This window comes from Lonchura striata, chromosome 25 (genome assembly GCF_046129695.1).
Source record: "Lonchura striata isolate bLonStr1 chromosome 25, bLonStr1.mat, whole genome shotgun sequence".
Lineage (NCBI taxonomy): Eukaryota > Metazoa > Chordata > Aves > Passeriformes > Estrildidae > Lonchura > Lonchura striata.
In genome coordinates, this window is record NC_134627.1 from 6,303,847 (window position 1) to 6,331,576 (window position 27,730).

The 27,730-nt window shown below is 46.6% G+C and overlaps 1 protein-coding gene across 9 annotated transcripts; it reads right to left on the minus strand.

Annotated features, from left to right (window-relative positions):
• Positions 1–362: 362 nt before the first annotated feature.
• On the minus strand, positions 363–27,488 carry ATP6V0A1 (ATPase H+ transporting V0 subunit a1). Of its 9 annotated transcripts, none has more exons than XM_021532863.2 (23): positions 27,363–27,488; positions 27,107–27,231; positions 26,924–27,002; positions 26,523–26,620; positions 25,895–26,023; positions 21,484–21,566; positions 20,589–20,715; positions 19,052–19,134; positions 18,353–18,446; positions 16,839–17,051; positions 16,101–16,251; positions 15,687–15,826; positions 14,747–14,904; positions 14,209–14,299; positions 13,393–13,511; positions 12,876–13,092; positions 12,191–12,298; positions 11,433–11,501; positions 9,212–9,319; positions 8,614–8,631; positions 6,756–6,873; positions 6,217–6,388; positions 363–1,671 (listed from the first exon to the last, which is right to left on the minus strand). In XM_021532863.2, the coding sequence occupies exons 2-23, from the start codon at positions 27,221–27,223 to the stop codon at positions 1,578–1,580; spliced, it is 2,586 nt and encodes an 861-aa protein (XP_021388538.1). In that variant the 5' UTR covers positions 27,224–27,231; positions 27,363–27,488; the 3' UTR covers positions 363–1,577. The 9 variants fall into 9 exon arrangements, with proteins under 9 accessions (XP_021388538.1, XP_021388536.1, XP_021388535.1 ...); XM_021532861.2 differs by having other exon boundaries at positions 21,484–21,569; XM_021532860.2 differs by having other exon boundaries at positions 21,484–21,587.
• Between the last annotated feature and the right edge of the window lie 242 nt (positions 27,489–27,730).

Below are 27,730 nucleotides of genomic sequence, written 5' to 3' on the forward strand. Positions count from 1 at the left end.
CGGGCTAAACAAGCCGAACTTCTCCCCCTGCACAACTCCTCATTCCACCCAGTCAGGGGTCCATCAGGGAGGGCAGGAGGCTCCGGGATAAATGACCCCGGCCTTCGCTCAGGATATCGCTGGGGCTCGGTAAACACAGAGGCATCGCAGCCCAGGCAGGGTCACGCCCGTCTTGTTGTACAAACCAGCCCTGCCCACCTCAAGGTTCTGGCCATGGAGGTGACAGGATCCTGGACAGAAATGCCTAAGGTCCCAGCTGTCCCCAGCAGCTCTGGGGGCTGTGTTCAGTGTAGGTCAGGGATGAGGAGTTGCCCCTGAGTCCCCTCAGCGAGCTCTGGAGAAGCAGAAAACAGGCCACAGTGTTTGTTGTGGAGTTCATTTAATTTATACAGTGACTGTCAGCAGAACACAGCAGGACTCGTGTCAAAGCTCCACCTGCAGCCACACTTTGATTTCAACCTTCAGTCTGCAAACATATCTGTGGGTGCCCACCACACCCTCCTGTAACGCAGCGAGTGCCCAGGACCTGCCCAGGTGCAGCACAAGGGTCCCTGTGCCCCACGGACGTGCACATTGCAGTGTGCAAGGCACACACAACCTTCTCACCTAATTTTGAGCAGCCTGGCACCTCGAGGCATTCCCTCCTTGCTTCCAGGTTAATGAGTCTCGTTATTGTTCTAATCTGTCCATACACATACTCAGCTCCACTGCGAGAATTGAGCACGACAGTCACACACAACACTAACGCAGCCCACTGCTGCTACAGGAATTGAGGAGTGCAAGGAAATATTGACAGCTCGGACAGGAAAGAAAGCAACAGCTAATGCAGGAACACGCCACAGAGACCCCCCTGCCATGGAGCTATTTTGGCAAGACCAGGCTGCTGCTCTCCCTTAAAGGGCTCCCCAGAGAATGCACAGGACAATGTGAGTCACTGGTACATCCATCTGTGCAAAAGCTGCCTCCACCAGCCCACACAGGCACTATCTGCTGTGCCTTGAGGGCTTTGATTTCAAACGAAACTCCAAGAAATTTCACTGCTCGTGGCAGTACCTGCAGTGACCAGTGACAGCCTGCACCAAGGCTCACCTCCCCATCCTGCCCCAGGCCACGGTCAGGCAGCTGAGTCCCAGTGCATGAGGACTCCTCACCACTGCCTCCAGCAGGAAGAGGGGGAGCAGCCCTCACTCTTCTCGAGCTGAGGTCGTTGGGCCTTTTCTCCATGTGCTGTTTTGTCCCCTCAGCATAGCTGCCATTTCTTTTCTGCCCCAATAAGCTGCCAAGGAATGAACAATACAGGGAGCACACGACTGCACACCAAACAGACAACTCATGCACTTGGTACCTTTGGGAGTAAACTTAAGGAAGGAAAAGTTTTTATGATCCAGTGTTGTTACCCCAGAACGTCAAAGCTTTTGGCTTTGGGATGCCATGATAACACTCCAGGGTGCTGCAATAAGTTATTGTCACTATACACACGACTCACACACACGGGGAGGGGTCAGTCACACTCTTGGTGCTGGGGAGGGTCAGTCTCTCACACACACACAACATTTAACACTACTGGAGTGGGGGCCTCAGTCATCAAACCTCCCCTCACGGATGATGTCAAAGGAGAAAGGGAGAAACTTGAACCCAGTGCCAGTGTAGAACTTGTTCTGGAATTCAATCCTGCAAAAGACAGAAGAGTGATTACTCATTAGAAAGGCGTCTCTCAATAGGAACAATTAGAAAGAACTCCATAAAAAGTAGGATTACTGACTAAAAAAAGCTTTTAAAAGGGGTATTAAAACACAATGTATCTTTTGGCATAGCCCCCCCCCATCTATGTGTGGAGCAAAGATCTGCCCAGAGACTTTGATCCCACCCTCAGGGTCAAAAAATGGCAACAGGAGCAGAAGGCTGGCCTTGACCTCAGTGTCCCAGGAAGCACAGGGAGCAGAGACAGCACTTTCTACACCAGCTGCTAAGTTCCCTTTTTCATTAGCACAAGCCTCAGCCATGTGACACTGAGCTCAGACTCCCCACCAGCCACTTCTGTTTATTCCCTGCAGCACATTTGCACTGGGACGTGCCCGCCAGCTCCAGCCGAGCGTTAGCTCAGCCCCATTTGCTGCTGCCCCTAATGAACTCGAGTAAAAAAGGAATTATTCTAGAGAACTGCCCAATAGTCAGCCACAGCCAAATAGGGACAGAGAAAACTAATCCCCTGATTCCCAGCAAAAACAAGCCCAGGCTTCACAGACACTTTCCACTGCACAATCCACTGGAAAACAAAGTCCCTGCAGGCAGCAAGTGACAGCAAACTGGGGAGCCTTTAACACAGTTCAGGAGAAGGGTTTTTTTAGCAAATAAAGACAAACTGGAATAATTTTTCCCCAAATGGGGAATCATGGCAAAATCCAGAGCTGCTGGATTCAGCTAGCAAAAAGTGATTTCCCCACAGAGCCCAGGAGGGAAATGCTCAGTAAAACCAGCTTTAGTGTGTATCTTCTGCTGCCTCGCAGGCCAAGGAATCCCCAGGATGAGCAAGATTTTCCATGTGGGAGGAAGGGCTCCTTGCCAACATGCTCCAGTTTTTCAGGAACCCTGATAATCTCCATAAGTATCCTGTGACTAAGAACTGTTCTGTAAGCAGAGGGAAATGGGAGGCAGAGGGTTGAGACAAGTGAGTCACCCAAGCTCACTGTGACTGGCATGTTAACCCTGATGATTCACAATTCCAGCTGGCCTCAGCATCCAAACCCTCCCTTTGGACATTCCATTACAACTGGGCACAACTGGAGGCCTGACACTGGAAGAGGGGCTGCTCTAAGGTTAGAAAACTAGCCAGAAAAGTGTATTTGACCAAATAATCAGTGTAAATGATCAGTGGGTGTTTCTGCAGGTGTCTCCAGGAACACCCAGAACCCAGCAGGAAGCACTGCTGTTGCCAGGCTCACTGCCTGTTACGTGTCCCAGTTTATTGCTGAACCCTTCATGTGTCTCACATCGTGACCAAGTTCTGCAGAGAATTTACAGACGGTGCCATTATCAGCAAACAGCCCAGGAGTCCTCTGGCAGCAGCAGTGCTACAGACCCTCTCTGTAGCTTTTTGCATTAACAGTAAGTGTCAGTGTTTCTTTCCAACATCTTTCCAACCCCACAGAGTCAGGGTACTGACACTGGAAAACCAGGCAGCTCCAGTCCTGTGAGTAGGAGGCAAAAGTGAAACGGGAACCCCAACTGTCACTCAGTACAACTGCAAATTCCCACTCTCTGCTTGTGTCCCTAAAGGTGCCAGAGCCTGGGGTCAGGTGTAAACCAGGCACACCTCGAGGGTGGCACTCCCGACAGACAGAACCCACTGGGGTGTCTGTGCAGAGAGTGCTGCAGTTCCTCCTTCCCAAAAAGAGCAGAGGCCCCATATCTGTCCCTGGGATATTCCATCCTGCCTGACAGGAGGCTGCAGCTGCCCCTTGGAGCAGCAGCTCCTGCAGCCACACTGCAGGTGAGTCCTGGCTCATGGCATTTACAAAGGAAAATCAAATCCTGGCTGGTTGTTGAGCAGCTGGACTTCACCACTCCCACTCGCTGGATTGAGAGTGGGATGCAGCTCCAACACAGCCACACCTCTCAGGAAGCAGCACCCTGAATAGTTACAAACTTTTTCTTTTGGGCACAGTCTGTTTTGGCTTACATTAGAAGAGATGATTAGCTTAAAAAAGGGAAGCTGCTTTAATCTGAATGTTGATGTCAAACTACATCACTGAAAATGAATAAATGGAAAGGTTGACTATTTCAGAAGGGTGACATATTTCAGAAGAGCTACAGCAAAAGATGCTGACAGCATGACAGCTGAGACACGTACAGAGCTGCAGTGGAGCCCAAATTCACACCCTGCAATCCTGGCAGCAATCCAGAGGCTGCCTCCACCCCAGAACGGCCCAACCTGCTCAAAGAATGCACGTTGAAAAAGCACAAAATAAGCCTCCCTCATTTGGGACTGCCAGGCACAGCATGTGGAATAACCTGTGAATTCCCTGACCAGTAAAACACATTCTCAATTCCTCCTCCTTTCCAGGAAGGCTGAACCACCCACACCTCAAATTCCTGATAGGTGACGGCTCTCTCACAGCCAGAAATTCCCATCTCCTCCTCCCAGGACAGCTGGATTTGACCTCCACTCTTCCTTCCTCTTCCTAAAAAGGGAACACCTGTCATTGGAACACCCTGTTTTTGGTTCAGGAGCATAAAGGAATGTGAACAGTGTGCTCTTTGGAACCACTGCAGGTGCCTCCCTGTGATAACCAACACCCAGCAACCTCAAAATCACTTCAGCAGATCACTTGCAGTCTGAAATAGAACCTTCAACTTGCTTTTTGGGCTCTGAGCCTGAACAGATTTTCTAGCAGAGCCTGAGCCTGCAGGTTTGAAATAAATGTTTAGGGAAAACAGGACTTTGTCAAGCACTCCAGTTCCACTGCTGCCTGCATGGGCAGAGTGATCCCTGCCCCCACTGCTGCTGCCCCTGGGTTTGCCTGTTTGCCATTTCACTGACACACACACAGAGGGTTTTTCAATGGCCCTCTAGGGAAATGTGAGCCATTGCCTCCAGCTCACACCTGTTCCAGGTGTCTGAGCCATATCTGGAGGTGCAGTTTGTGATTAACACAATACAGGTACCTCCCCAAAAATGTGTTTTCTGCTCCATGGAGCCTGTCTAGAGCAGCTGCTCAGAGCTGTTCCTCTGCTGCTGCTTAGAAATGGCCATGCAGCTCCACAGCCCAGAGAGGCCACAGCCCTGGAAATCCTCTAATCCTCAAGGAATTACAGAGCAAACCCACCACATCTGGAGTTAACACTGCTGCCCTCTGCTCCTCTTGGACTGCTCTCAGTGCCCAGCAGGGTTTGGGGGGCTCCTGCTGTCACTGCTGTGTGGCCCAGCACGGTGACAGCAGGGAGAGCATGAAGGACCTCTGGCCAGTCAGCAAGGAGCTCTCGAGTGGCTGCTATGCAGGGTTCAGGCTGGATGCCAGGAAAAACAGAGGCACCATCCAGCAGCCATTTCCAGGAGTGCCCCCCTGGCTCCCTCAGCACAAGATGGCTTCGCCCCAGGATCAGCTTGGCTCACTTGGCTACAGAGACCCAGGTGGACCAGGATCCTGCACCCCCACGAGCCAGGACCCTCCAGCCTGCACCTCACTAGCCGCCAAGGCAGAAGGCAAAAGGCCAAAGCTTTCCTTCCCCACAAGCAGGGGAAAGGTGCAAAAAGCCTGATTTTATTTATTTTATTTAGGTGGGTTTTTTTGTGGTTTTTGGTTTTTTTTTTTTTTTTTTTGGTTTTTTTTGAGGCACTTGCTTCCTTTTGCCCTTACAGAACTACTTTCAGAGAGTGCTCCCAACCTTTTCTTCCCATTTAAGCAAGACAGAGTATTTCTTGTGATCTTCCCTTTGCTCTCATGACCCCCCTGGCCCAGGAAATCAGCAGCCTGAGGAGATGGCAGCAGCCTGAACCCCAGAGAGGCACAGACTCTCCTACATTTCAGGCTGAGAAAATCCTACTCCCAGCTGCTCCTCTGATCCCACCAGTGCACTAACTAAGAGGGAATCTGAAGTGGAACAATGAGCGCTCTCAAACATGCATTAGAGAAAGCTCTTGAATATTTTCCATACTTGGGAGCAAAGTAATTCCTTCTGCTTTGCTGGCTGCATACACAGGAGCTTAACAATGACAGGAAAGGGCCTGCAAAAGCAACTTCCAAAAGCAAGACCAGCAAAAACTCGCAGCTATCCCATAGTACCCCAAGGGCAGAAGGCAGAGCCACTCCTGTCCAGGGCAAGGTTTTAGAGCAATGAACAAGAGCACAAGAAGGAACCCGCAGTCAGTGGCTATTGCACACAAACAACAAACACAGGAACCAGGGAAAAGAATAAGAGATGGAACAAGAAAGTCCTGCTGAAAGCCACAAAGCACACTGCTCCTGCCAGCACAGCCTCCCCAGTCCTAAAGCTTGGGGCCCTAAAGCTTTACCCTTTTAGTGCTCATTTCTAAGCAGAGCTCCACAACTTTAAACAACAATTGGGGGAGGTGTTTTACTACAAACAGAATTGAAAACTCTGACCCTTTTTAAGACTTTCTGCCTTCTAGAAGATGGCATTTCTGCACAGTCCAGGTGACATCTAGTTTCTTGTTATGAAGAGCTCTCCAAGAGTCTGGATGTTCCAGTAACTCACCAGTGCAAGCGCAGAGCGTGGAGGAAGGCTGAGAGCCCCTCCATGACCAGCAGAATGGCCACTGTCAGCGTGGCAAAAGCAGCAAAGATGAAGAAGAGGCCCAAGCCTCCCCCCAGGCTCCTGACGCTGAGGCCGATGTGGATCACCATGGTCCAGAGCACCTCCGAGAGCTCTGCGAGAGAAAGGGGAGAGGACTCAGGTCAGCACAACAGGGGGGAGTTCACTGGTAAAGTAAAAACTGAAGTCAAGCAAACCCCCCCTACAATGAGGTGGAAACTGAAGAAGGTGGAAACAAGAGCTTTTGCAGCCAAGTGTGCCAGGACGTTGCCTGCAGCTGTCACGCAGGGCAGGGCAGAGTCCTTGCTCAGCAGCCCTGTGTGCTTTGTTCTGCCACTGTAACTCCACTGCTGCGCTCAGCAGAGCTGTGGCAGCAGAGCCTGGCTGTGCAGCTCACTGCTCTGGGCAATGCAGGCACAGCAGGTGCCAGGGGAGCCCCGGGCAGGGCCAGGAGCAGAGCTCAGCCCCCGAGGGACACTCACGTGCGTGGGCCAAGCTGAGGGCCCAGAGGCGCAGGTAGGAGGCCGTGTTGGAGATGCAGCCCAGGCAGTACTCGATGGTGTGGATGGCCTGGTACACCACGGTGTCCCCAAAGTCAAACTGCAAGGGAACAGAAGATGAGGGCAGCTGGGAGCGCTGGGCCAGCTGTGGGGGGACAATATCACCAGGGACACTGTGTGTGACACTGCACACTGACACTGTCTTCTCCTGGTTTAGCATGCCAGCGCCACAAACGAGAAATGGATCTTGTCTTGACAGGTTTGGCAGAATTACAAATGCTGTGATGTGGATATTGTTTTCTTATTTTGCCATGTGAGAGTCAGATATTCCAAATTCATCCATGGGCTTAGCCAGGAAAAGACTGTTCAGCAGAAGGTGGTGCTGGTGTGCACTCCCTGGTAACCCAGGGGTGCTGCTGCAGAAAGGAGGCAGTGCCCCAAGCTGTACTGTGTGTGCCTTTGCTACAGGAGCAACAACAGCATTTTGCAAGACATGAACCTGCCCTTTTTGAAAGCAAAAATAATGCATTAAGCTACCCTGAAAATGTCACATCTGTGTACCATTCACTGGCAAAGTCTCTGTGCCTTGATAATTTTCTGCAATAATAAAAGAATTTACAAGGAAGTCTGCCATGTAGGGCAGTTTCTTATCCTGCAGCTTGGGAAAGCATTCCCTGCAGTTTGGATTTAATCCATGCTTCAGAAACTGCTCAGATTTAATTGAACATGATGTTTTAAATACATCCAGTGACTAATGCTCTAGGCATGCACACAAGGCTATTTATATTCTTAATTCTCCCCAAGTATATCGAAGGCAATAAATATTTCAAACAATTCAGTTAAATTAGCTGTCAAAATTATAATCCTTTCTCCACAGAATGTGAGCTGTGAAGTTCTTCACTAAAGGCTGCCCTGGCCAACAGTTCCAGCTCTGGACAGATGAGGCAGGAGGGAATGTGGGAAATGTTTAAACAATGACATTTCAAAGCTGAGTGCAACTGTCAAAGAGAGCAACCCCTGAGCCATTGTGATTGCCGTGGGACAGTCTTTGTGGGCTGACACGTTTTCCCCAGGTTCAGGGAGACATCAGGTACACCAGAACAGGAACCCTGTGCCTCTCCCCTAATCCACACAGGCCTGTGCACAGCAGAGCTCTGAGCAAACCACTCTCAGCACAATTTTCAGCAGCAGTGCCCTCGTTAAGCTGTTCTGATTTCATGCCATTTGTAAATTTTTTTGTAGTAAAATTGGTTACCTGATAGTGCTGAAACTTACACTCAATCCTGCATCAGTATTAACCCCCCACTTTTTAAATACTTGTTACAGGTGCTTATGAATGAGCAGTTTCTTAGAATGGAGCTTCTCTCTTACACAAAGCCTCTGGCCAGTTCAGTTCTTGAACTACATGAAACTGGACTGGCTGTGCTGCATTTGCTCTCTGGGTCAACCAGCATCATCCTTAACATGGCAGACTGCGGGAAGAAATCTCCTTTAACAGTTTGATGCAGATAAGAATTAAGAAAGCCACAACAGAAAAAAGCTGAGGCTTCTTTGGAGGCTCAAAAGTGAAAACTTTTCAGTTTGAGACCTCCAGCTGAACTGTTTCCCAATCAACTGGAAACAATCTGCAGACAGGGGATCAGACAGACAAGCTGTATAGATAAAGTCATTAAAAGTCTGTGGATGTAGGTGTGTATGAACTAAAAATGGCCTGTAACATGAAAACAGCAAGATCTTTTGGAAAACAAGATGCTGTGACATAACAAGTTCCATTCAGCACGTTTTACACCGATGGGAAATGGCCCAGGTACACATGAAGGCAAAGCTGCTGTGTTCTTACCACCTCGTCCTCTGTAGGCTTGAAAACACAAATTTACATTTAGTGCAGTGTTTTGATCACATGAATCATGAAGACATTCAGCAATTCCCTCCTATGCACGCCACAGAAAGCAGTACCACATCCCATGCACTACAGAGGCAGGATCTGCTGCAGGCCTTCAGAGGCATCAGAAAACTCCCCAGCTCCCTGAGATCCACTGGTTTTCTCCTCTCCCAGAGGAAAGGGAAGTAATTAATATTACCCCCAGCAGTCAAAATGAATATATACACAAAATTTCAGTGCTGCAGAAATACAGCCCCTGAATTTCCACTGGCATGGGAGAAGCAGGTAACATGTGGCACCCGGGAGTGCTGTGCACCCCTGAGATGGTGGCTTTTTGGGGACAAAGAGAGCCACATCTCCCAGGATATGGAAATTATGCTGCTTTTTCTGGAGTCCTGGGACTGACCAAGAGACAGTCTGTGAGAAAAATGCTACGAACACACTTCACTGGGAATGTTGCTGTTTAAACAGCCTGGAAACAAATAACTACAGTCCCAGTGAGCTCATCCTGCTGCCGAGTGCAGTGCCCTGAGAGCGAGGATGCTCAGGTGCTTACCTCTTCCCCCTCCTCAGAATGGGTAGATAACTGGTCATGTTGAATGATCTCAGCATCCTCCTCCGTTGGGCCATTGCCCACCCGGATCCCACCAAAGTTGTGCGTGCCCTGACACATGCAGAAAAGAAAGAGCAAAGTGTTGTTTGGGTTTTAGTGCAAAAGTGCAGGTTTCTCATGACTCCATGTGCAGCAGCAGCTCACAGAGGAAAACAAAATATTAAATAGTAAGGCCCAGATTAAGGCAGGTACAATTCTATTTCCCAGCTTGGATGGGAAAGGTGCTGATTCCTGCTGGGGCTGGGGAAAAAAAAAAAAAAGTCTGTCTGAGTGAATCCTTGGTACATTTCTACAGTGTAACTGCAACCATGAGGACAATAAAGGCACACCTCTCAGAGGACATTTGCTGGCTCTGACAAGCAACAGCCCCATGTCCTGCCCAGCATGGCTGGACAAGCACACACCACTGGTGGGTACTGGAGCAGGTCATGGAGCTGAACACACTAACACAAACACACACACACGTGCTCCCACCAGCCTCAGGCACACCAACACTGCATGGAAAACCAGATCTTCCCCTGCTTGGAAACTCTACGTTGTGCAAGCAGGTCCTTTTAGAGACATCTGTTCTGACATTTAGCATCTGACCCTCAGGTGCACCTCCAGGACTCCAAAGGGAAAAGAACAATACACAGACTGAGCTGAAATGCTGAAATTGGGAGCAGATCTCACCTGACCCCTGAGTCTGGCCCCTAGAAAGGCAAACTACAACACCACAGATAGAAATAAACCCTGTGCCCAGCTTCAGCACTGTCTTGGGTCACCTGTGACACAGGATGTGACCTGACTTGCCACATCCAGACTGTGGAAGTCCAGGGATGCCCATGCAGATGAAAGAGGCTGAAGGTCCCAAGACCTGGTGCTTGCACAGACCAGCAGAACAGCTTCTCTGAGTTCTTCTACCTCCTTTGTCCTTAGAAGCCTGCTTTTATTTTAGGTTGAAATAAAAATATGCTCAAAATGCCAGATATGAATTAGAGATTTTATCAGGTTTCTAAAAACAAATTAGGTAGGCGTTTATGCTCTGAAAACAGAAATAAAATTTAAAAACCCCTCCATATTAACAACTAAGACAATGCTTTTATTAGGATTTTCAGTATCTCTGAAACACCACAAGTCACTGAAGACTCCTGTCAATATTCTATTTATGTATTTCTAGCCTGTGTGAACTTGCACTTGAGCAGCCTTTCCCTCACACTCGACTCATATCCATTCCCTGTAACCCAGCCAACCTAAACACAGCTCCAACAGCTCCAATTGTTTACTTGATCCTTCTAAGCACACTTCACACAAGACCTCCCCTCGCAGCTTCCTGATGGAGATGCATTTCATACGCTGGAGGGATCCTGCACAAAAGATCCATTGTCATTTCTGACATTTCTGTGAGGAGACTAAAGTGTCATGAGAGAACCAGCTGACGTGTCCCTCCCAGCACCTCTGGCACCTGGAGAGCATGATGTGCTTCACACAATTGGTGAGACTCACACCTCCTCCTCAGCCAGGCAGATTCAGAACTAAAAGGTAGCTGAAATAGGCAGCACTGGGGAAAGGACTAAGTTTTGGGGCTGCCAAAATCCTCAGCAGAAAGCTTTGGCAGCAAAGAGCCATCTGTAAACTTAGAAACACATAAGTCAAAACAACTACCACCAAGAAGTTTGTTTGTGCACAACCATTTTATAATAATTTCAGGTTAAAGTGTGTACAGGACAGATGTGTCACAAATCCAATGGTTACTGACATGGAGTTGCTGGAGGCCATCACATCACTGTGCGTTTGGGAACATGTAATGCAAACAGAAATGCTGCACTGAGAAGAATCCTAATCTATCTTAAACAAATACACAAGCAGAAGAAAAAAAAAGGGAATTTAACGTGGGGGGATGTGGTAGCAGGAAAACCTGTGCTGCTCTGCAGGTTGGATTCAGCAGCACTCCTGCAAGCAAGTGTCTCTGTGCACGCACAACTACCATCCTCCAGCCTGGGTGTTCATCCAGCATGTATCAATTTGGCTAAACTTTGCTCTTTCCAAGAGAAAGTGTTTTTCACCCTAAAGTTGCACTTGCCATTCCCTTATGAAATTGAGATAGGTTCCATGCTCCCTCGATAACCAGACACAAAGCCAACTCCCATCTGCAATGCATCAGGCGAGTTTGAAGTGCACTCACTGTTGCAGCCGCTGCTGCCTCGAGCGCCTGCGCGTTCGTGCTGCCCTGGGCCTCCTCGGGCTGCCCTTCCTGGGGGTGGACGGAGAAGAGAGAGGGAGGAGGAAGGAAACAAAAAGAGAAAGGGAGACGAATGGAGGGGACATGGGAGGATGAAAGGTGGTCAGAGAAGGGAGAGGGAGTGTCTGTAACTGAGCTGGTCTTTGACTCGCTGTACATCCTCACAGCGCTGCCAGACATGCACGTCTTCGCAATGTTCCTGCACCTCACACACTGTACAGTGCAGCTGGAAACCTACAGAGCAACCCAGCACACAACCTCTCACATCAGTCTCTAAGTCTCTTTTAATTGTTTTAGTTTTTAACCATCCAAGCTGTTTGAACAAAGATAGCTGAGAATTCTGCCAGCCAATTCCATCTCTGTTTCCCACTGCCAGCCTAGCCCAGCCACAGAAATGCATCCAGCAGCCAGTGAGGCTGTTCCTAACCAGCTACCAAAGCCCAAGCCAGAGACACTGCTGTGATCATTTCCAACAGAAGGGGTTTTTAAAAGCAGGTTTGATGCTGGATCCAGATCTGGGAAGCAGGCAGGCAACACTCTCTCTCCAGTAACACCCACCTGCTGGTATACCCAGGAATATGCAAAAACACTTTACAGGTTTCAATGCAGTGTGAAACCATGAATCCAAGCTCAGGATGGAGAACACAGCTTTTCAACCAAAACCAGTTTTCATATGGAAAATATAAAAAGGAGTCACCCACCAAGTGTTTTCTCCTTAAATACTGCTGGCGAAGGACCAGGGGTTTGGCCACCAGCATCCATGGCACACACAGCAAGGCTACCACCACGAGGAAGCACTGGAGCCCTTTCTGCAAAAGAAACAAGTCTCAGGTAATTCAGCTGCAGCCCCTGCTCAAACACACACAGAACCCAGCAAGAATGGCTGAATTCCCAGCATGTGGATGCTCCACTACCTCTCTCTCTTCTGGGAACGGCAATTAAGTACTTAATGCCTGCAGCTGCCACCTCTGACTGAGCACAGCATTTAATGCTGAGACTGGGTTAGACTGGAGAAAAATCCAAAAGATCCTGCAGGGAATGAGAATTTGGCAGGTGTCTGATACTGCTGGGAGGAAATAGCGTTGGTGTCTTGAGCTAAGCTGAGAGGAATCACATTGCAGACATGGGACAATATTCCTAATTGCTTCCCACAATTAATCAGGATCTGCATGTTCGGAAGCCACAGCTGACTTATGGTCAGACAAATAAAATTTCATGGTATAGAGATTATTCCTTCCTTCTTCAACATTATGTAGTATCAGCCTTCAGAAATGCTCTATTACAGTGGAAAGATGTTTCATGCTTGATTTCACAATTATGACAAGGTCAATGAAACACTCCAGTATCACAAAGCACCTCTGATTCTGCTCTAGCAAGAGCACTCACCTGCCCACTATAAAGCATCTTATTACTGGTGTCCTCATAGGAGAACAGAAACATGTTGATAAAGTGTATTAAGAGGCTTGGTGCTTCCTTGGATGTGTGAGCATCATAGGCTGTCCACTTGTAAAATATGAGAATAACAAGGTATCCAAAGAGGGAGGACATGAAAATCATTTCTGGGATGAATCCAAGATAGATATTCAGTGGCTTCTTAAAATAGCTACAGGGAAGAAAAAAGAAAGAAAGTTTATGTTAGATTTAGGGCAAAATTAGAATTAGAAAGTTAGAATTAGGGCAAAAGCTTTTAATAAGAGTGTGAAGACAATGCAGGGGCTCAGCAAAGACAACAGCTGGGCCTGGAGCACGGGAAATGTGTGACAGGCACATTTCCACACACAGCCAGAGACAACTGCACTGCACCTTCCATCAGGAGGTGGGGGCTGACAGGCATCTTAAACCACACAACACCCAAAGACATTCCACTGCCCCCACCATGAGAAAACCAGAGCAAAGCACTTACATGTGGTTGAGGAGACTCAAGGCGACACCAAAGAGCATCTGGAAAATGCCAAGGATCACAGACATCTTCATCTTAAAGGAATTGAGGAAAGCCAGCTTATTGCTGGCAATATTCCAGATCTGTGAAAAACAACACCTAGTCAGATAACCAGGGAAAGGAAATCAGGAGAAGGAAAACACTCCCTTTAAGCTAAACAGTATGAACCAGTCAGGAAGTGTGAGGCTGAAAAAGCAGGTTTTTAAAGATGCATTTGTCCTACAGATTTCTTTTGGGGAAATGAGCAGAGAAGCTTTCAGCTGGGAACAGCCTGACAGTAACTGAGCCCACCACTGAGCAGGAATCAAATCTGTTTGCATGGTACCTCAAAGATGCAGGAGAAAAGAGGCTGTATCCTTAACAGAAAGAATCTGATTATTCATTTAAAGGAAGAATTACACACAGGTCTGATTTCCTGCACTTCCTCTTTATGTGGAACCCACACATGGTTTGTCACATATTACAAGCAGAGTTAAGAGGTGTTGATGCAGGCAGGTACAAAGTGGCAGGATTACTGGGAAATGTACATTTCCAAGGGTGACTGAAAAAAGAGATTAACAACTTTCCCCAAGGTAAAAAAGTAACTTCAGAAAGTGATTTTCAAGATTTGATTAAAGCACTGCAGGCTAGAAGGGGTGAGAAAGCAGCCTTTAATGGATTCAGAACAAGGGTCTCTATCCCAAATCTGGCATCTCAGAACAGTGAACAGGCAGGTACTTTTCTTTCTGCTGACACAGTGGATTTTGCCCAAAATACTGCAGAGGAAGAATGAGCTCTTACTGGGTCAATGCCAAATGGGTAGGGCCCACCAAACACCCCTGGGATAGCAGGATCCAGCTGCAGCAGGGGGGTGGTCTCCAGCAAAGCATCTCTGTTTGGGAACAAGATTATAAAAACATTAACAATAGCAATGCCACCGTCCTGTAAAAACTAACAACACTCTTCCCTTGTGAGAGCAAGAAATTGCTTAAATTAAGAGAACTTCAAGGTTGTAGAACATCTACAAATTCTAGAGATTTTCCCAAATTAATAAAACCCTGTTTCTTGATCTTTTATTCAGTGACATAAGGAAGACAGATTCAGGGGACAGGAATCTTGAAATGTCTATGGGAAAACAGATGAGAAACTGCATCTTTTTAAGTTTTCTGGGAAAAAAAAAAAAAAGCCATTTTGAATCTTGGCACGTATTATCCCATTTACAATCCTCTTCCAAATCTACCTGAGACAGAGGTCAGAAATTTTTGTTTTCCTCAGCTGGAAGGACAATGGGGAAGGACAAGTCTCACTGTGTCTACAAAGTCACCAAGGGTTTACTCACGACCAGTTGGCTTTATTGAACATGGGCCGGACACTCCAGGAGGAGCCAAACATGTTGAGGGATTTGGAGAAGCAGTCGTTGTAGATGAGGCCAGTGTAGGTGGAGAACAGCCCCATCAGCAGGATGATGTAGCGACCACTGAACACCATGTTGAACATCTGGTGTAAAAACCCAAAAGGAACAAAGGAATCTGTGAGAACAGGGAAAGTCCCTCCTAAAGCCAAACAAGGGAAATCAGTCTGTTGTGGGACAAACATGAACCAAGAGCCCAAAATCTGTTTCTCCTTGTCAGGGATTAAGGGTGCAAGAGGGAGCAGAGCAGCACAGATAATGAGGATAAAGGGGCACCATGGATCTCCACAGGGGACTCAGGACCAGCTGGAGAGGACAAACTGCACTGCACAGCCTGATGCAACTCCCAGCTGGCAGCATGAGTTTGGAGCCAGGAGCACAGACCATGTCAGTCTCCTCCAGCCCTGCCAGTGTATCTTAACTCTGGTTCAGCTCCTGTCAGCCCTGAGCCAGCAAAACCAACCTTGAGCAGCAAATAGGAAAAATGTTAGGGATGGGATATATATGTAGAGGAATTGGGAGTTTTGCAGTGGCTAAACCCCACTATGATCCAGCTAAATTTGGGTGATTTGTTTACACCAGCTTACCTACTACACTTGATAATTTCCTTCAGACAAATGAAATTAATATTTTCCTATAAATATACAAAAGGAAAAATCAAGGGAACTCTATACTATTATGAAATTACACTACTTTGTGTGTGTGTATGTGTGTGTGTGCTCTTCAGGCTTCCCAACCTGTCCATGTGCTTCAAAAATTCCAAAGGAGATGTAATGGGCATTGTCAACTCAAGAGGAGAAGGATGGGAGTAAACCAAGCTGCAACTCTTTGTTTGAAATGCACAGCTCAGCATGATCTGCCACTTTACCTCATTATCACTCTTCTGGGACAGGATCCGGCTTTCCCTCACCACCATCCAGACAGCAATCAGAGTCATCAGGATGCCATGGCCAAAATCCCCAAACATCACAGCAAACAAGAATGGGAAGGTGATGATGGTATAGGGTGCTGTAAGGGAAAAGACAACATTCCCAGGGCACTATGTGTTAGTCAGCCCAGATTCATCATGGTGTAGTCCAGGCAATTTAGTAAATAGAACTCCCCAGCTTCCCCTCTGGGGAAAAGCTCATGGAAAAGCTCCCCAGCTTCCCCTCTGGAAAGCTCATAAGTCTCTACTAGAATTCTCTATCAGAGATTTCCACACAGGACAGACAATACAGATAAACATCAGAACTAAAAAAATTACGGCAGAAGTCTTGGACTTTTCTACATCTGAATTTACCTGGATTTATTTCCCGATATGTCCCAATGCCATAAGCATCAACAATGTTTTGAAAGCCAGAAGTAAACTTATTAGTTTTGTTGTATGTGGGTGGGGTCTGATTGGTTTGCATCCTGTTTAAAATAGATGGGACAGTGGATCCGCTGTGCTCCTGTTTGAGAAAAACAAAGGGAAGATCAGCAAACCCACCCTCAGAGCATTGGAGGACTAAGTCCAACACAACTGTCCCCCTGGCATTTGGAAAACTGCAAGCTTGAGTGTTTGCAGTGTGCTTGCACAATGAGACACTGGAGCAGCTGAGGAAGGCAGCCAGGATTCCACTGCTCTCCCCTTCGTGTAGCAGGAGTAAAGGTGAACATTGTCTGCGTAGGACAGACAAGAAAATAAAAAGCAAGCGGAAGGACTTTAAAAAACCCAACTCTCTTGGCTATCTCAGCAGAGGGTGAGTTTGCCAACATCCTGGAGAGCTCCTCTATCCAGACACTAGGACTACAGAGACCAGCAAGGGTAACTAAGCATACCAAAGGACTTACACACAGTAAACTCCTCACATTCCAGCATTCACCTGAACTTCAACCTTCACATTGTGTATTTGTTACTTATTTTACCTCTAAGTCATCATTTCTGCATGCTAAGTAAACTGTCCTCTGTGATTCTAACAGCCCAAGACGAATGTGCTCAGAGGCTCACAATACAGAAAAGGCAATGAACCCACGTGGTGGCACAGCATCTACTCACAGTGCCTCTCCTGAGAGCAAACTGGATGGAATCAAGGTCAGCAACGGGACACCAGACTTCAGCAATCAAGCACTTCTGTGTCACATCGATGTTGCACAGGTTCAGGGTGTGGTAAATTGCCTTCATCTTCCTCACTTTGATGAACCACACACGGATGTTTTTAGCAGCTGCCTGCAAAACCCTCTGGCGGTGATCCTCAGTTTGGTTCAGCACCTTTCAGAGGAGCAGGAGAAAGATGAGGCCAATCATGGAACAAAGCTCAAGGTGCACCAACAAGATAAGCCTTTCCCACAGAGGATGAAGGACCAGCTTTCTCCCCCACCCCAGGCACAGGCTGCAGTCTGTGATGTACCCCCAGAGTAATTAGCTCTTCTGAAAGGCTTAAGGGCTTTTTCCAGGGACACTTTCTGATTATTTTCCTCCTCCAGCTCCAAGGTCAGTGGTTGTTTCAAACAACAAACTGTGCCAAGATCACAGGGAACAGTTTTACCTCCACCCAGGTTAAAAGAGCAGAGAAGAATTCTGCAAGTAAAGGGTGTGCTGCCTTGCAAAAACACACAATTTACTCTGAAAGACTTGTTTACTGAAGGGAAAAGGAGAAAGTGTTTCCTACTGAGGGTGTTTTCCAACTGGAACATATCAAACTCAGGCCAAGTCGTATTTCCAGTGGAAAGTCTTAGATTGAAGGGAAAGTGAGGACACAAGGCACATGCTGCTTATAGCAGTTACATTGCTTCTGAGTTCCTGTCTACTTTAAAATATCTTTTGAGCTATACTGCACAACTCCCCACTTGAGACAGTTTCTGTATCAAATAAGTAGGTCAAATTCAACCCTTTTTCCTTTTAGTTTCTGAACCTTTTCTCAATTTTTGTCTCAAATCCCTTAAATCTTTCTACATTATCACATACTGACTTTCTTCCTTGAAGCAAGCACCAGGTATTTCAGAGGTGGCACCCACGAGATCTGGGTACTAATTACTTTTTACCAACATTCAGGCTGCTGCACAAGAGATTAGCTGTAAAGCAGAAGCTCCTCAGGATAGCACAATGTGAAAATATAAAGACAGGCAGAAAAAGGAAGAGCTAAATTAATGTTAGCATTGTTACATCTTAACTTGAAAAAAGTTTAAATGTTTTCAAAGTATTTGCAGATGAAGCAGGCAGTTACACAACATGCTGTCAGTCAGAACCTGCAGGATCTCCCTACATAAGTTCCACTTTTCTCCCTGGTAAGGAGTTCTCTGTAATCATTTGTTTATATTAATTTTTTTAGCCCTCCAGAAAGATCAAATCACCCATCCCAAATCCTGATACAGAAACAACTGAGCAGTCTCCAAACACCTCTTCTTGCACTGCTGGTCTCAAGCTACCTGAAGTTGAAAATATGGTCATCTCATGGGGCAAAAATCCTCTTGTTTTAACAGAATCTAAAGTTTCCAAATACAGTTTACAACGAGATTATTAAAAAATAATTTAAAAAACCAAAGAAAATTCATTGGTTCCAGTTATTTTACCATCTGAAGATCATCAATTCTGGTATTGACACCAGAAGCCATTTCCTTCCGCTCCTGGGGTGTTTCTGGGCATGGGTAGAGGGAGGCCCGGAACCTGGAAGACAGGGAATCACCTCAGTGACAGAGATGGAAAGATCAATCACTCAGGGGTAAGCCAGAAGCACCTTGAGAGAAGTTTCTGATCAGCAGAGACTGCCAAGCAGAGCTCCAGCCTTACATGAAAGGGATGCAGAAGTGCTTTAGGCCAAAGCAGAAGTTGAGTGCTAAAGAAAACAGAAGTGGGAGGGAATCCTCTGCTCCCTGTGCTGCCAGTGTCTCCAGGCACTGTCATGGGGCTGGTCAGCCATCCAGCTGAGGGGGGATGCTGCCACACCAGTGCAACTGCTGATAGAAGCAGTCACTGCTGTCTCCACTGTGAGAATATCCCACTGATGTCCCATCAGGCCTGCTCCAGAAATCAGCACTGCCTTGTTTTTCTGCATTCCCTAGCACAGCAGTTGTGTACTTTGAGCATTACAGGCTGGGGAGTGGCAAGTGTGATTGTAAAATGTGTTTCAGTTACTTATGGCACATTTAATTTGCTCTCTAAATGTGCTCCTGCAGCCACTGCGAAACAGGGAATTGAGAAATATCGATATATAAAGTAATGTCAGTGTGTTTAAAATAATTGAGAATTGCCCAGCTGTCAGACTTTCATACCCTTCACAGATCTTCTTGACTCTGTTCTTCAGCTGGTCACCTTGGAAGAAGATGATAAATACAGACTTGTGCACGTAATCACCCTAGAACAAAGGAAAGAATTGTAGAATTTAGCATTGGCTAATTACCAGAAATCTGATTTTCCTTTCACTGAGTCTGTCCATCAGAGCTCAGATATGCAGAGCAGGTCAAGAAATATACCTGATTAACACTGAACAAGGGGGGCAATTTTCTCAGCTTCAGTACAGAATACCTGCACTGTGTTTGTGTTCACTGAAGCAAAATGCCCCAGGTTATCCATTATTGATTCTATAAAGTAAAGTAAATGGGAAAACCTGGTAAGAGCTCCAAAAATAATGATGATTTTATCAGTACTTAGTTCAGTCAGCTCACCTACAGAATCAAGCCAAAAGAGTGAATGAAGATTTAAAAAAAGTGGAGTTTAACCAGTGTGGTTCCCAGCAGAGACACATTCCTTGCACAGCTGTGTCCGTGGGGGCAGCCAGGGCCCCTTTCCTGCATTTGTTGACAAGTTATTGTTCTACCTTACTTAGGAAATTTTAACATGTTTCAAGAATAATTACATTAGGTGTAACCTCAATTTAAGGAAGTTCTGCACAATAAGAACAGAGTCTCTCCTAGCAGACAGATGATTCCACAGGTCACCTACCAGTGGTTGGTGGGACAAGGGAACACATCAGCCTCACATGAGAAAGTGAGGCTGATACTGAGCTTCACCTCCTGGATCTGTGTTCCAGGGCAGCCCTTTACTAGGTAAGAGTGAGGGTGCCCCAAGTTTGGGCAGTGCCCACTGGTTTGAGCACAGAAGACACTGGATGTAAACCCAGGCCAAATTACAACATTTATTATTTATTTTTATAGTAATGTGAACGATTCTGAGGTGGATGTTTAAACTACTGATTAGTGAATTATGAAAAAAAATGAAAGGTTCAATTTCAGAGAAATGAGCTTCAGATACTACACACCACTCATGTCCCAAAGAGCATCTCCCATGGAGAATCATTACTCATTGCAGTTTGGGCCAGAGAAATCACTAGGCCCTGCTGCAGTCTATGTTTTGTTTTCCCCCTTCCAACAGCACTCCCCATCCAGCCTCCTATTTTTGTTTTAATTGAACAGGAAAACATTTGTTGATGAAGCTCGGAGGCTGCAGCAGGTGCTGTGATGGACCTCACTGAGGAACAGCGTGGAAGAGGTTTTACAGCAACTTCTGTGAGCCAGAGAGAACTTTGATAAGAGGATCCATGTTTATCCTTGAAAGAATTTTCTACCAAGGTTGTTGACATAAGTAAGAAAGAAGGATAAATAAGAGAAACCTGCAACTATTCCAATAAGTGATTTGTTTGTCTTTCCTGACCAATGAGCAAAGTGTAAACTGAGGTGTTTTGTAAGAAAGCATAAAAAAGATGCGTTTGAAGCCTTCTGAAAATGGAGTGTGCTGCTTTTTGCTGTCTCTGTCTCAACTACAACAGGACAGAGGCTTCTGTCTGAAGGCCCCTTCCACGTTTAGCTGTACCGTGACGGGGTCCTCCAGCGGGTTCTCGATCTCGGCCTGGCGCAGGAAGACGTTCCCGCGGCACACGCGCCACAGCATCCGCTCGAAGGTGGGGATGCGCTCGCGGTTGATCACGCCAGCCACGAACCTGCAGGGGACAGCACGGCCTGAGGGGCTGCACCTGAGCCACCCCACAGCCAGCACGCCGTGGCAGCTGGGGGCTGGCACCTCACCAAAAGCTGTTTTAACATTAAAAGCCCTGTTTTAACATTAGTTCTTCAAGCAGAATGGAAGGTTCTCTAAATACACACAGCAAAATAATTGCACTAGAGCACAGGTTCTGTTTTTTAACAGAATGAAATAATATTTTAAAAACATACAAATCACTGCTTATAGGAGAAACAAATGCATTTAAATGTACAGTTTCTAGCCTTCATTCCCCTACAGTCCTGGTACATTGGCTGCAAGGGTTACAGCAGCCATGGTTGCCAGTGACTTTGTCCTGGACTCATACTTAGACCTCACTGGACCAAACCCCATGTCCAGATAAAGTATTACACATGTACAAGGAAGCCTGGAAGCAGCTGATAAAAAGGATGTAGAACTATACAGTTATTTCAGACCATTATGTGCCCACAGTAGTTACAACTTTCATCAAAGCTCTGAGATCTCAGAACGTCTGAGGAAACAACCAGACAGGCTTACACAGAACAAACTGGCTTAACTGCTTGGTGCAGACAGAAACTTGTGAAGCACAAACATGAACTGGGAAGTGACTATGGGCAGGAAGAGAGCAGAGAGCAGCAGCCAGTTTTAGATCAGCTTTCATCTGCTGAAAGTTCCACAACTGTGCTGAAATCATTGCTGTTTCCACAGGCTGAAAATCCCTAATCCAGCAATCCTGAATTGCAATTACCCGAGTCGGAGCGGGGCACCTCTTCCCATCTCGCTCGGCTCCAGCAGTGAAGAGGATTCCTCCAACAGGTCTGGATCCGCCATCTGCTGATGATGCAATTCAGCCTGAATTCACAAATCAATTAATATCTAATGAAACCAGTTAGTGGCATGCAGGGAATGAGGAGCCAGGAGATAGTTGTGGGAGACAAAGAAAGAAAAGAAGAAAGGAAAGGAAAGAAAAGAAAAGAAAAAAGAAGAGCAAACGTAAGACAGCAAAAAGAGGAATAAGATGACAGAAAAGACAGCAAGAATCACACATGGAAGGAGAAAAACAAGAGGAAAAATGGAATGGCTCAGCAGGGCTTCCACACAAGAAAGGCTTGAGGATTGTTGCAACAAAGGGGCTGGGAGATATATAAGTCTGAAGAAAGGCAGAATTAAAAAAAAAAAAAATTCAAGTTTTGAACACAAGTGATGTTCCCAAGAACCATTTTTAATGGCACAGAGCAGAGAAACACACCTGACTTGTGTATTTCCCCAGATATTAAATTAATTAATCCTTATTCACTGTATGGTTCACCATCAGTGACACAAATACTGCTCAGAGCAGGCCAGCAACATGGCACATCTCTTGGCCAGCAAGGCACTGAAACAGGACAGTTTTACACTGTCCTCTGCAACCAATTTGCAGGGTAAAATTCTTAGGAATATGGCTTATAAGTGTCAGAAATTCAGGTCAAGGATGCTCAAATCATATCTTTGTTTGCACCATCTTCACACTTGTTCAACCCCGCCTCACACTTAGATCTACCTCTGCAGCTTATAAAACGAAATGCCAAAGATTATAGTTCCTGAGCACAACCAGAGGCCAAAGTCTACCCTCTGTGGAATGCAGGAGGTCTTTCCCACAAAGCCACCCAGGGAACTTGTTAAACCACACTGGAAGGCAGAGTTTGACCCAAGGACACATCACATCCACACACACACACACACACACACACACACAGAGCACAGCCTTGCAAAACCTGTGGCAAGTGCAGTAACTTAGCCCCAGTCTCTGTATTTGGGCAATAGTTGTGTCACAGTGAAAATCTCTCCAACACTTTACCTGCTTGTCAAATGAAAGTGTTTGCCATATACAAGAGAGTTTTTGCAAGGCTGACACCAAAAGCAGCTCAACTGCTTGTACACACACTTGCTGCAGCTTAGGATGTCACATGAGGGAGGGAGCCCCTAACTCACTTGGAAAGGCATCACAGGAATTCCTGATCCTTTCAACTGAAAGGCGACTTGTTGCAACATCAGAAACTGAATGAAAATTCAGTTCATATAGAACACAACTAAAATAAGAAAGTTTGGTACCTGAAAACAAAACACACAGACCAAACAACCCAGCGACTGTTTGACATCTCGAATTCAGGATGTTGAAGAACAGTAAGTTACAATTGTTAGAGGCTTGTATTGTATTTCCAGTAACCAAGACACTGTCTGGGGTCATTTTTTGTGATGTGCAGCACATTTTAGCAGATGACTCATGGAAAAGGAAGAACAGCACATGTGATACCTCTGGATTTGCCTCACCTGAGAGAGAATTTGTTATATGCTTAATATTAGCTTGGCCCATTTGGGCTATGTGTCCTTTATTTAGGACAAATCCTGTTTTGAGGAGGTGGAATTACAAATCAAAACAATTTAGAATAAATGTGGATTAGACTAGTTTAACTAAAAGGAAACATTATTTTGCAAGGATTATTTGCATTACAAATTCCATATTCCTTAATTTCTCAACAACTCTGATTTGATGAGCACACACTTTCTAGAAAGGACATGGCACAGCAGGAGCAGCTCTGAAGGATAACTGAAGCACTGCTGGGGGATTTAATAGAAATAAAATACTGAGACTATGTGGAAATGGAAGAGGTATCCAGTTCCAGTGCAGGAAAACAGGATTCTGGGAAATCTACTTTGAATATGAGTTTTCACCAGCAGTGAGTGAAATGTCAGAGTATTGTGAACTAGTTTTACTAGATTAGGTCATTCAGGATTGGAATCTCCCAAGCATTTCCATGACAGTAATCAAGAAGCATAATACAAGAGCATTCATTATTAAACACTTTAAAATTGCTTATTGATCCCCTGATCAGCATCCAGATTAGCACCTTTGATCTCAAAAAAGGCTCATTTTCTCCACTGATGATTGCAGTCCTGCCCTGTGACAGTTCTGGATGCTCAGTGCAAACCCATACAATTCAAGCCCCTTCCAGGTCACAAACAGGACAAAAATCAACGTTCACAAGAACTAAAAAGGATTCATGTCACCATCTATTAACCCAGAGCCAGACAGAAGTGACAGATGCAAAGCAAACAGAGAAAAGCAGATGGCAGAAGAGTCAGAGGGAGGAAGAAGGGACTGCATGCCATTAACCGTTACTTTTCCAGTCTTCTTTTACGCTCACACTCTAGGCAAAGCTCTCAGAGAAATCTCTCCAGCTCATATGGCTCTTCATAAGCAAGAAGACTGAGAAAAGGAGCATAATCATCAACATGGTGTGTTGGAACAAGAAATGGCTGCTTGGGCTGGAATAGTCACAGGAAGAATAAGGGGATATATTGCCACCCTCCCTCCCACCGTGTTCAAACTCTGGAGAGCAAATGCCCAGCAGGAAGGAATTGGAGAGTCAGCCATTTCTTGTGCAACTCATTACTATGAATAACACAACCTTAATTACAAGTTATTGTAATCTTCAAGTGTTGAATGTGCTGTGTAATGGTGGCATGGAGGAAGTTGGCCACTCTGGGATGGTGAGCAGAGGCAGCTCTGGGCTGCTCAGGGCTTCCCCCAGCTGTTTGCTGAGCACAGAAAGCTGAGACAGGTTTAAACTATCCACACTTACATTTTAGTGAACATCACCTGTGAGCTGTTCTGTTTGCTTTTATGTAGAGCAGCATATGTTACTTGGTGTATTTTGTTTTATAACTACAGAAAACAGTTAAGAAAGAAGCAGAATATTTCTAAGCTTTCTGTGGCTGGTTTGTGTAAGGCTGTGGGTTACATGCCATGGACTGTTTAGAAAATTGATTTTGATCTTTAAATTTAGTTTGATCCCACTGCAGTTGAAGAGGAGCAGTGGGCAGAGAGATCAATAATTAACAAGGCCAGGTTGGATGAGGCTTGGAGCAACATGATCTAGTAGAAGGTGTCCCTGCCCAGGGCAGGGGGGTGGATGGGGATGAGCTTTAAGGTCCTTCCCACCCCAAACATGTCTGGGATTCATTCTCGATATAGAAGTGCTCAGCACTTGGTTTTACATGATACTCAGAAGAGGCAGTGCTACTTTAACACAGCAAAGTAATAGATTATCAGGTTAATCCTGTTTGTCCAAGGGACACTTGTAAGTGAACATCCAACGCTCAAATACAAGAGATTTTTGTACTGAAATCAACCCCACAACCCAGCAGCCCTCACAGCAGCAGCAGTATCTGTGTCAGCAGTAACTATGACTGGCACAGGACCAACCTTGGTGCCTGAACAGGCAGTACCTTCTGCCAAAATAACAAAAAACAAACTGTTAGATAAACGGCCTGAAGTGTGCAGGAGTCCAGCTCCACTTGACAATAGCCCTTGTAAATACCAGGAGCCATTTCCGTTTGGAATTCTTTGATCAAATCCTGAGATCAGAGGAAACAGGACATCTACTCAGCAAAAACATGTCCTGAAAAACACACATGAGCTCTTTGAGAGAACTGCCAAGACTCTTGAGATACTTCAGCTTTACAAGGAAGGGTTATGTCTTCTCCCAAGCAGGAGTTATGTCAGTGCCACGAATGACACTGGAGAAGCTGCTCTCAGCTCCAGTGAAAGTTGCCAGTTCCTAGCCTAGATGGTATTTGACAAAATGTCCAAGACTTTAAATGTCAGCTCTGCTCCACAACTGACCTCTGAAAGCTTCAGGGTTTGATCAAATGCTCAGTTAATTAATTAATTATCTATTATGTCAGTGGACTTTGTATTGTGACCCTGATGAGTCTCCCCATAACACTTTAAAGGCTGAAGAGAAATTCAGCTCAATTTTAAGTCTTCTGCACGTGCACCAAAGAAACTCTGACTGGGGACAGTGCTTGCTGTAGCACCAAATTTTGGGGCTGTTGATGTGCTTTCAAAACTACTCACATCTTAATTATTTGACACAATTTTTAGACAAAATCACTGCTTAACTAGAACAAGCCCAAATCAGCATTGTAGGAGGTAAATAATGAGTAGCTATGTGTACTGCATGAAAAATGGAAAACAATTTGTGCAGCTTTCTCAAACAAAGCATAAAATGACCCTGCTGTCCAAAACAGCAACTAAAATATATTTGAGAATAAAAATGGTAATTTCTATGAGAAGAACCAGCTCCCCAAGTGTTAAACCCCACCGGTATTCTGACCTCATCAAAAAACTGCTGAGTTTTACGCAGTATAAATTTTAATTCTGTCAGCTCCAAGAAGTTCCTCTTCAGAGCCTCCTGGTTGGTGTTGATTTCTTTAAGCTCATTTTCAATTTTCTCAAAGTTTGCCTGGAAGACGTGAAAAGGAGAAAGAAAAAGGACTTAAAGCAATTCCATGAGTAAGTGCTGTTCAGCCTGTCAACACACAGGTGAGATGCTTCACATTCCCACCCAACTTGCATGGATTTACAGGTGCATCTCCAGCCTGCTGTGGCACAGATCCAAATCTGCCACATCTGCAGGCAACTGCAACTTCTCACACTCAGCCAGCCATTTATGGACTGGATTGACAGTTTCTTCAAATCAATAAAATCATGATAAACGTTATGACCACCACCATAAGTCATGTGGTTCCAGCTATTTTTGCCTCATTTCAGTGGTGAAATTCCTGTTGAGTATTCTCACTTCTGTATTTGGACAATGTGAGCTGGCAGAGCTGCTTCCAGGGACAGCTGGAGACTGAGTTAATGCCCTCCTGCCACTAAATCCTGTGAGCATCAACTAACAGAGAATTTTCCCTGTTTCCTTTCAGAGTCAAATACTAGTTTAAGTCTTAACACATCATTACCTCCAGGTCAATCATGTCACGTGGAAAAGGCACCTCTGGGTTTTCGCCAGTGTCCATGATAGGAATATTTGCCTTTTTAATCTCCTTCTCCACAAACCCTGTCGAGACAGCATTAGAAGTATTAATTACAGACATTTCAGTGTCAAACAGTTCCCCCAACCTGCACCTGGCCCCAGCAGCAGCTGATTCCTTCACCTCCTATTCCAAGGTTTTGGCCAGAGTTATCTTTCCAGGGGAAGGTGAATCCCTGGAGGCAGAGAGCCCTGCCTGTTCCCTCACCCCTCTGCTTGTTCCAAACGCTGCCCTGCAGCTTCAGCCTGCCTCCAGTGGGGTTTGTTTTGTTTTTTTTTTAAAGCAAAATCTGCAGAGTCAGAGCCACAACAACCGCAGGGGGAACGTACGGAGCTTTCGGTCCATCTCCTCGCACCTCCGGACTTCATTGACGAATTTACGGTGGAACACGTTCACGTCGGGGTTGAGCTGCAGGGAGAGACACGGCACTCAGCGCACGGCCACGCCACCGGCCCCGGTGCGGCGGGGCTCCCGGGGCTCCCGGTGCGGCGGGGCGCGCAGGGGACACTCACGTCGCGGAACTGGACCTTGCCCAGCTCGCCCAGCTCGCTGACACAGCAGTAGGCGGCCTCGGACTGCAGGAACAGCTGGGCCAGGGTCATCTCCTCGCTGCGGAACAGCTCCCCCATGGCGGCCTCTGCGGAGATGGGCCGTGACAACCGGGCCGGCACCGAGGCCTTCCCGCCGCCCCGTCACGGCCCGGACAGCGCCGTCCCCGCGCCGTCCCCACCATATCCAGCCCCGTTCCGCTCCGTTCCCCGCCATTACCTGTCGCTGTCGCCGCCGCCGCCGCCTGGCCCGGGCCGGCTCCCGTCCGCGCGTCACCGCCCGCGTCTCCCGGTGACCGCGCGCGGCCCCGCCCCGGAACGGCGGCTGCGGGAACGCCCCGCCGGAGTGACGTCACGAGCGGCGCGGTGACGCAACGGTGACGTCATCGGTGAAATGAAGAGCTGTGCAGTCTGTACCTGAAGTGGCCGGAGGTGCAGAGCTGTGCAGTCTGTATCTGAAGCAGCCGAGGTGCAGAGCTGTGCAGTCTGTATCTGAAGTGATCAGAGGTGCAGAGCTGTGCAGTCTGTATCTGAAGCGGCCGAGGTGCAGAACTGTGCAGTCTGTATCTGAAGTGACCGGAGGTGCAG

What these genes read in the sequence shown, in the direction of transcription:
- ATP6V0A1 (XM_021532860.2), bottom strand. Translation starts at nt 27,223, where the DNA reads ATGGGGGAGCTGTTCCGCAGCGAGGAGATGACCCTGGCCCAGCTGTTC. An exon ending in GTGACATGATTGACCTGGAG is followed by an intron (nt 26,024 to 26,522) that starts GTAATGATGTGT and finishes CACGTCTTCCAG; the next exon opens with GCAAACTTTGAGAAAATTGA. An exon ending in CCCAGAAGAGTGATAATGAG is followed by an intron (nt 14,905 to 15,686) that starts GTAAAGTGGCAG and finishes TTTTTACACCAG; the next exon opens with ATGTTCAACATGGTGTTCAG.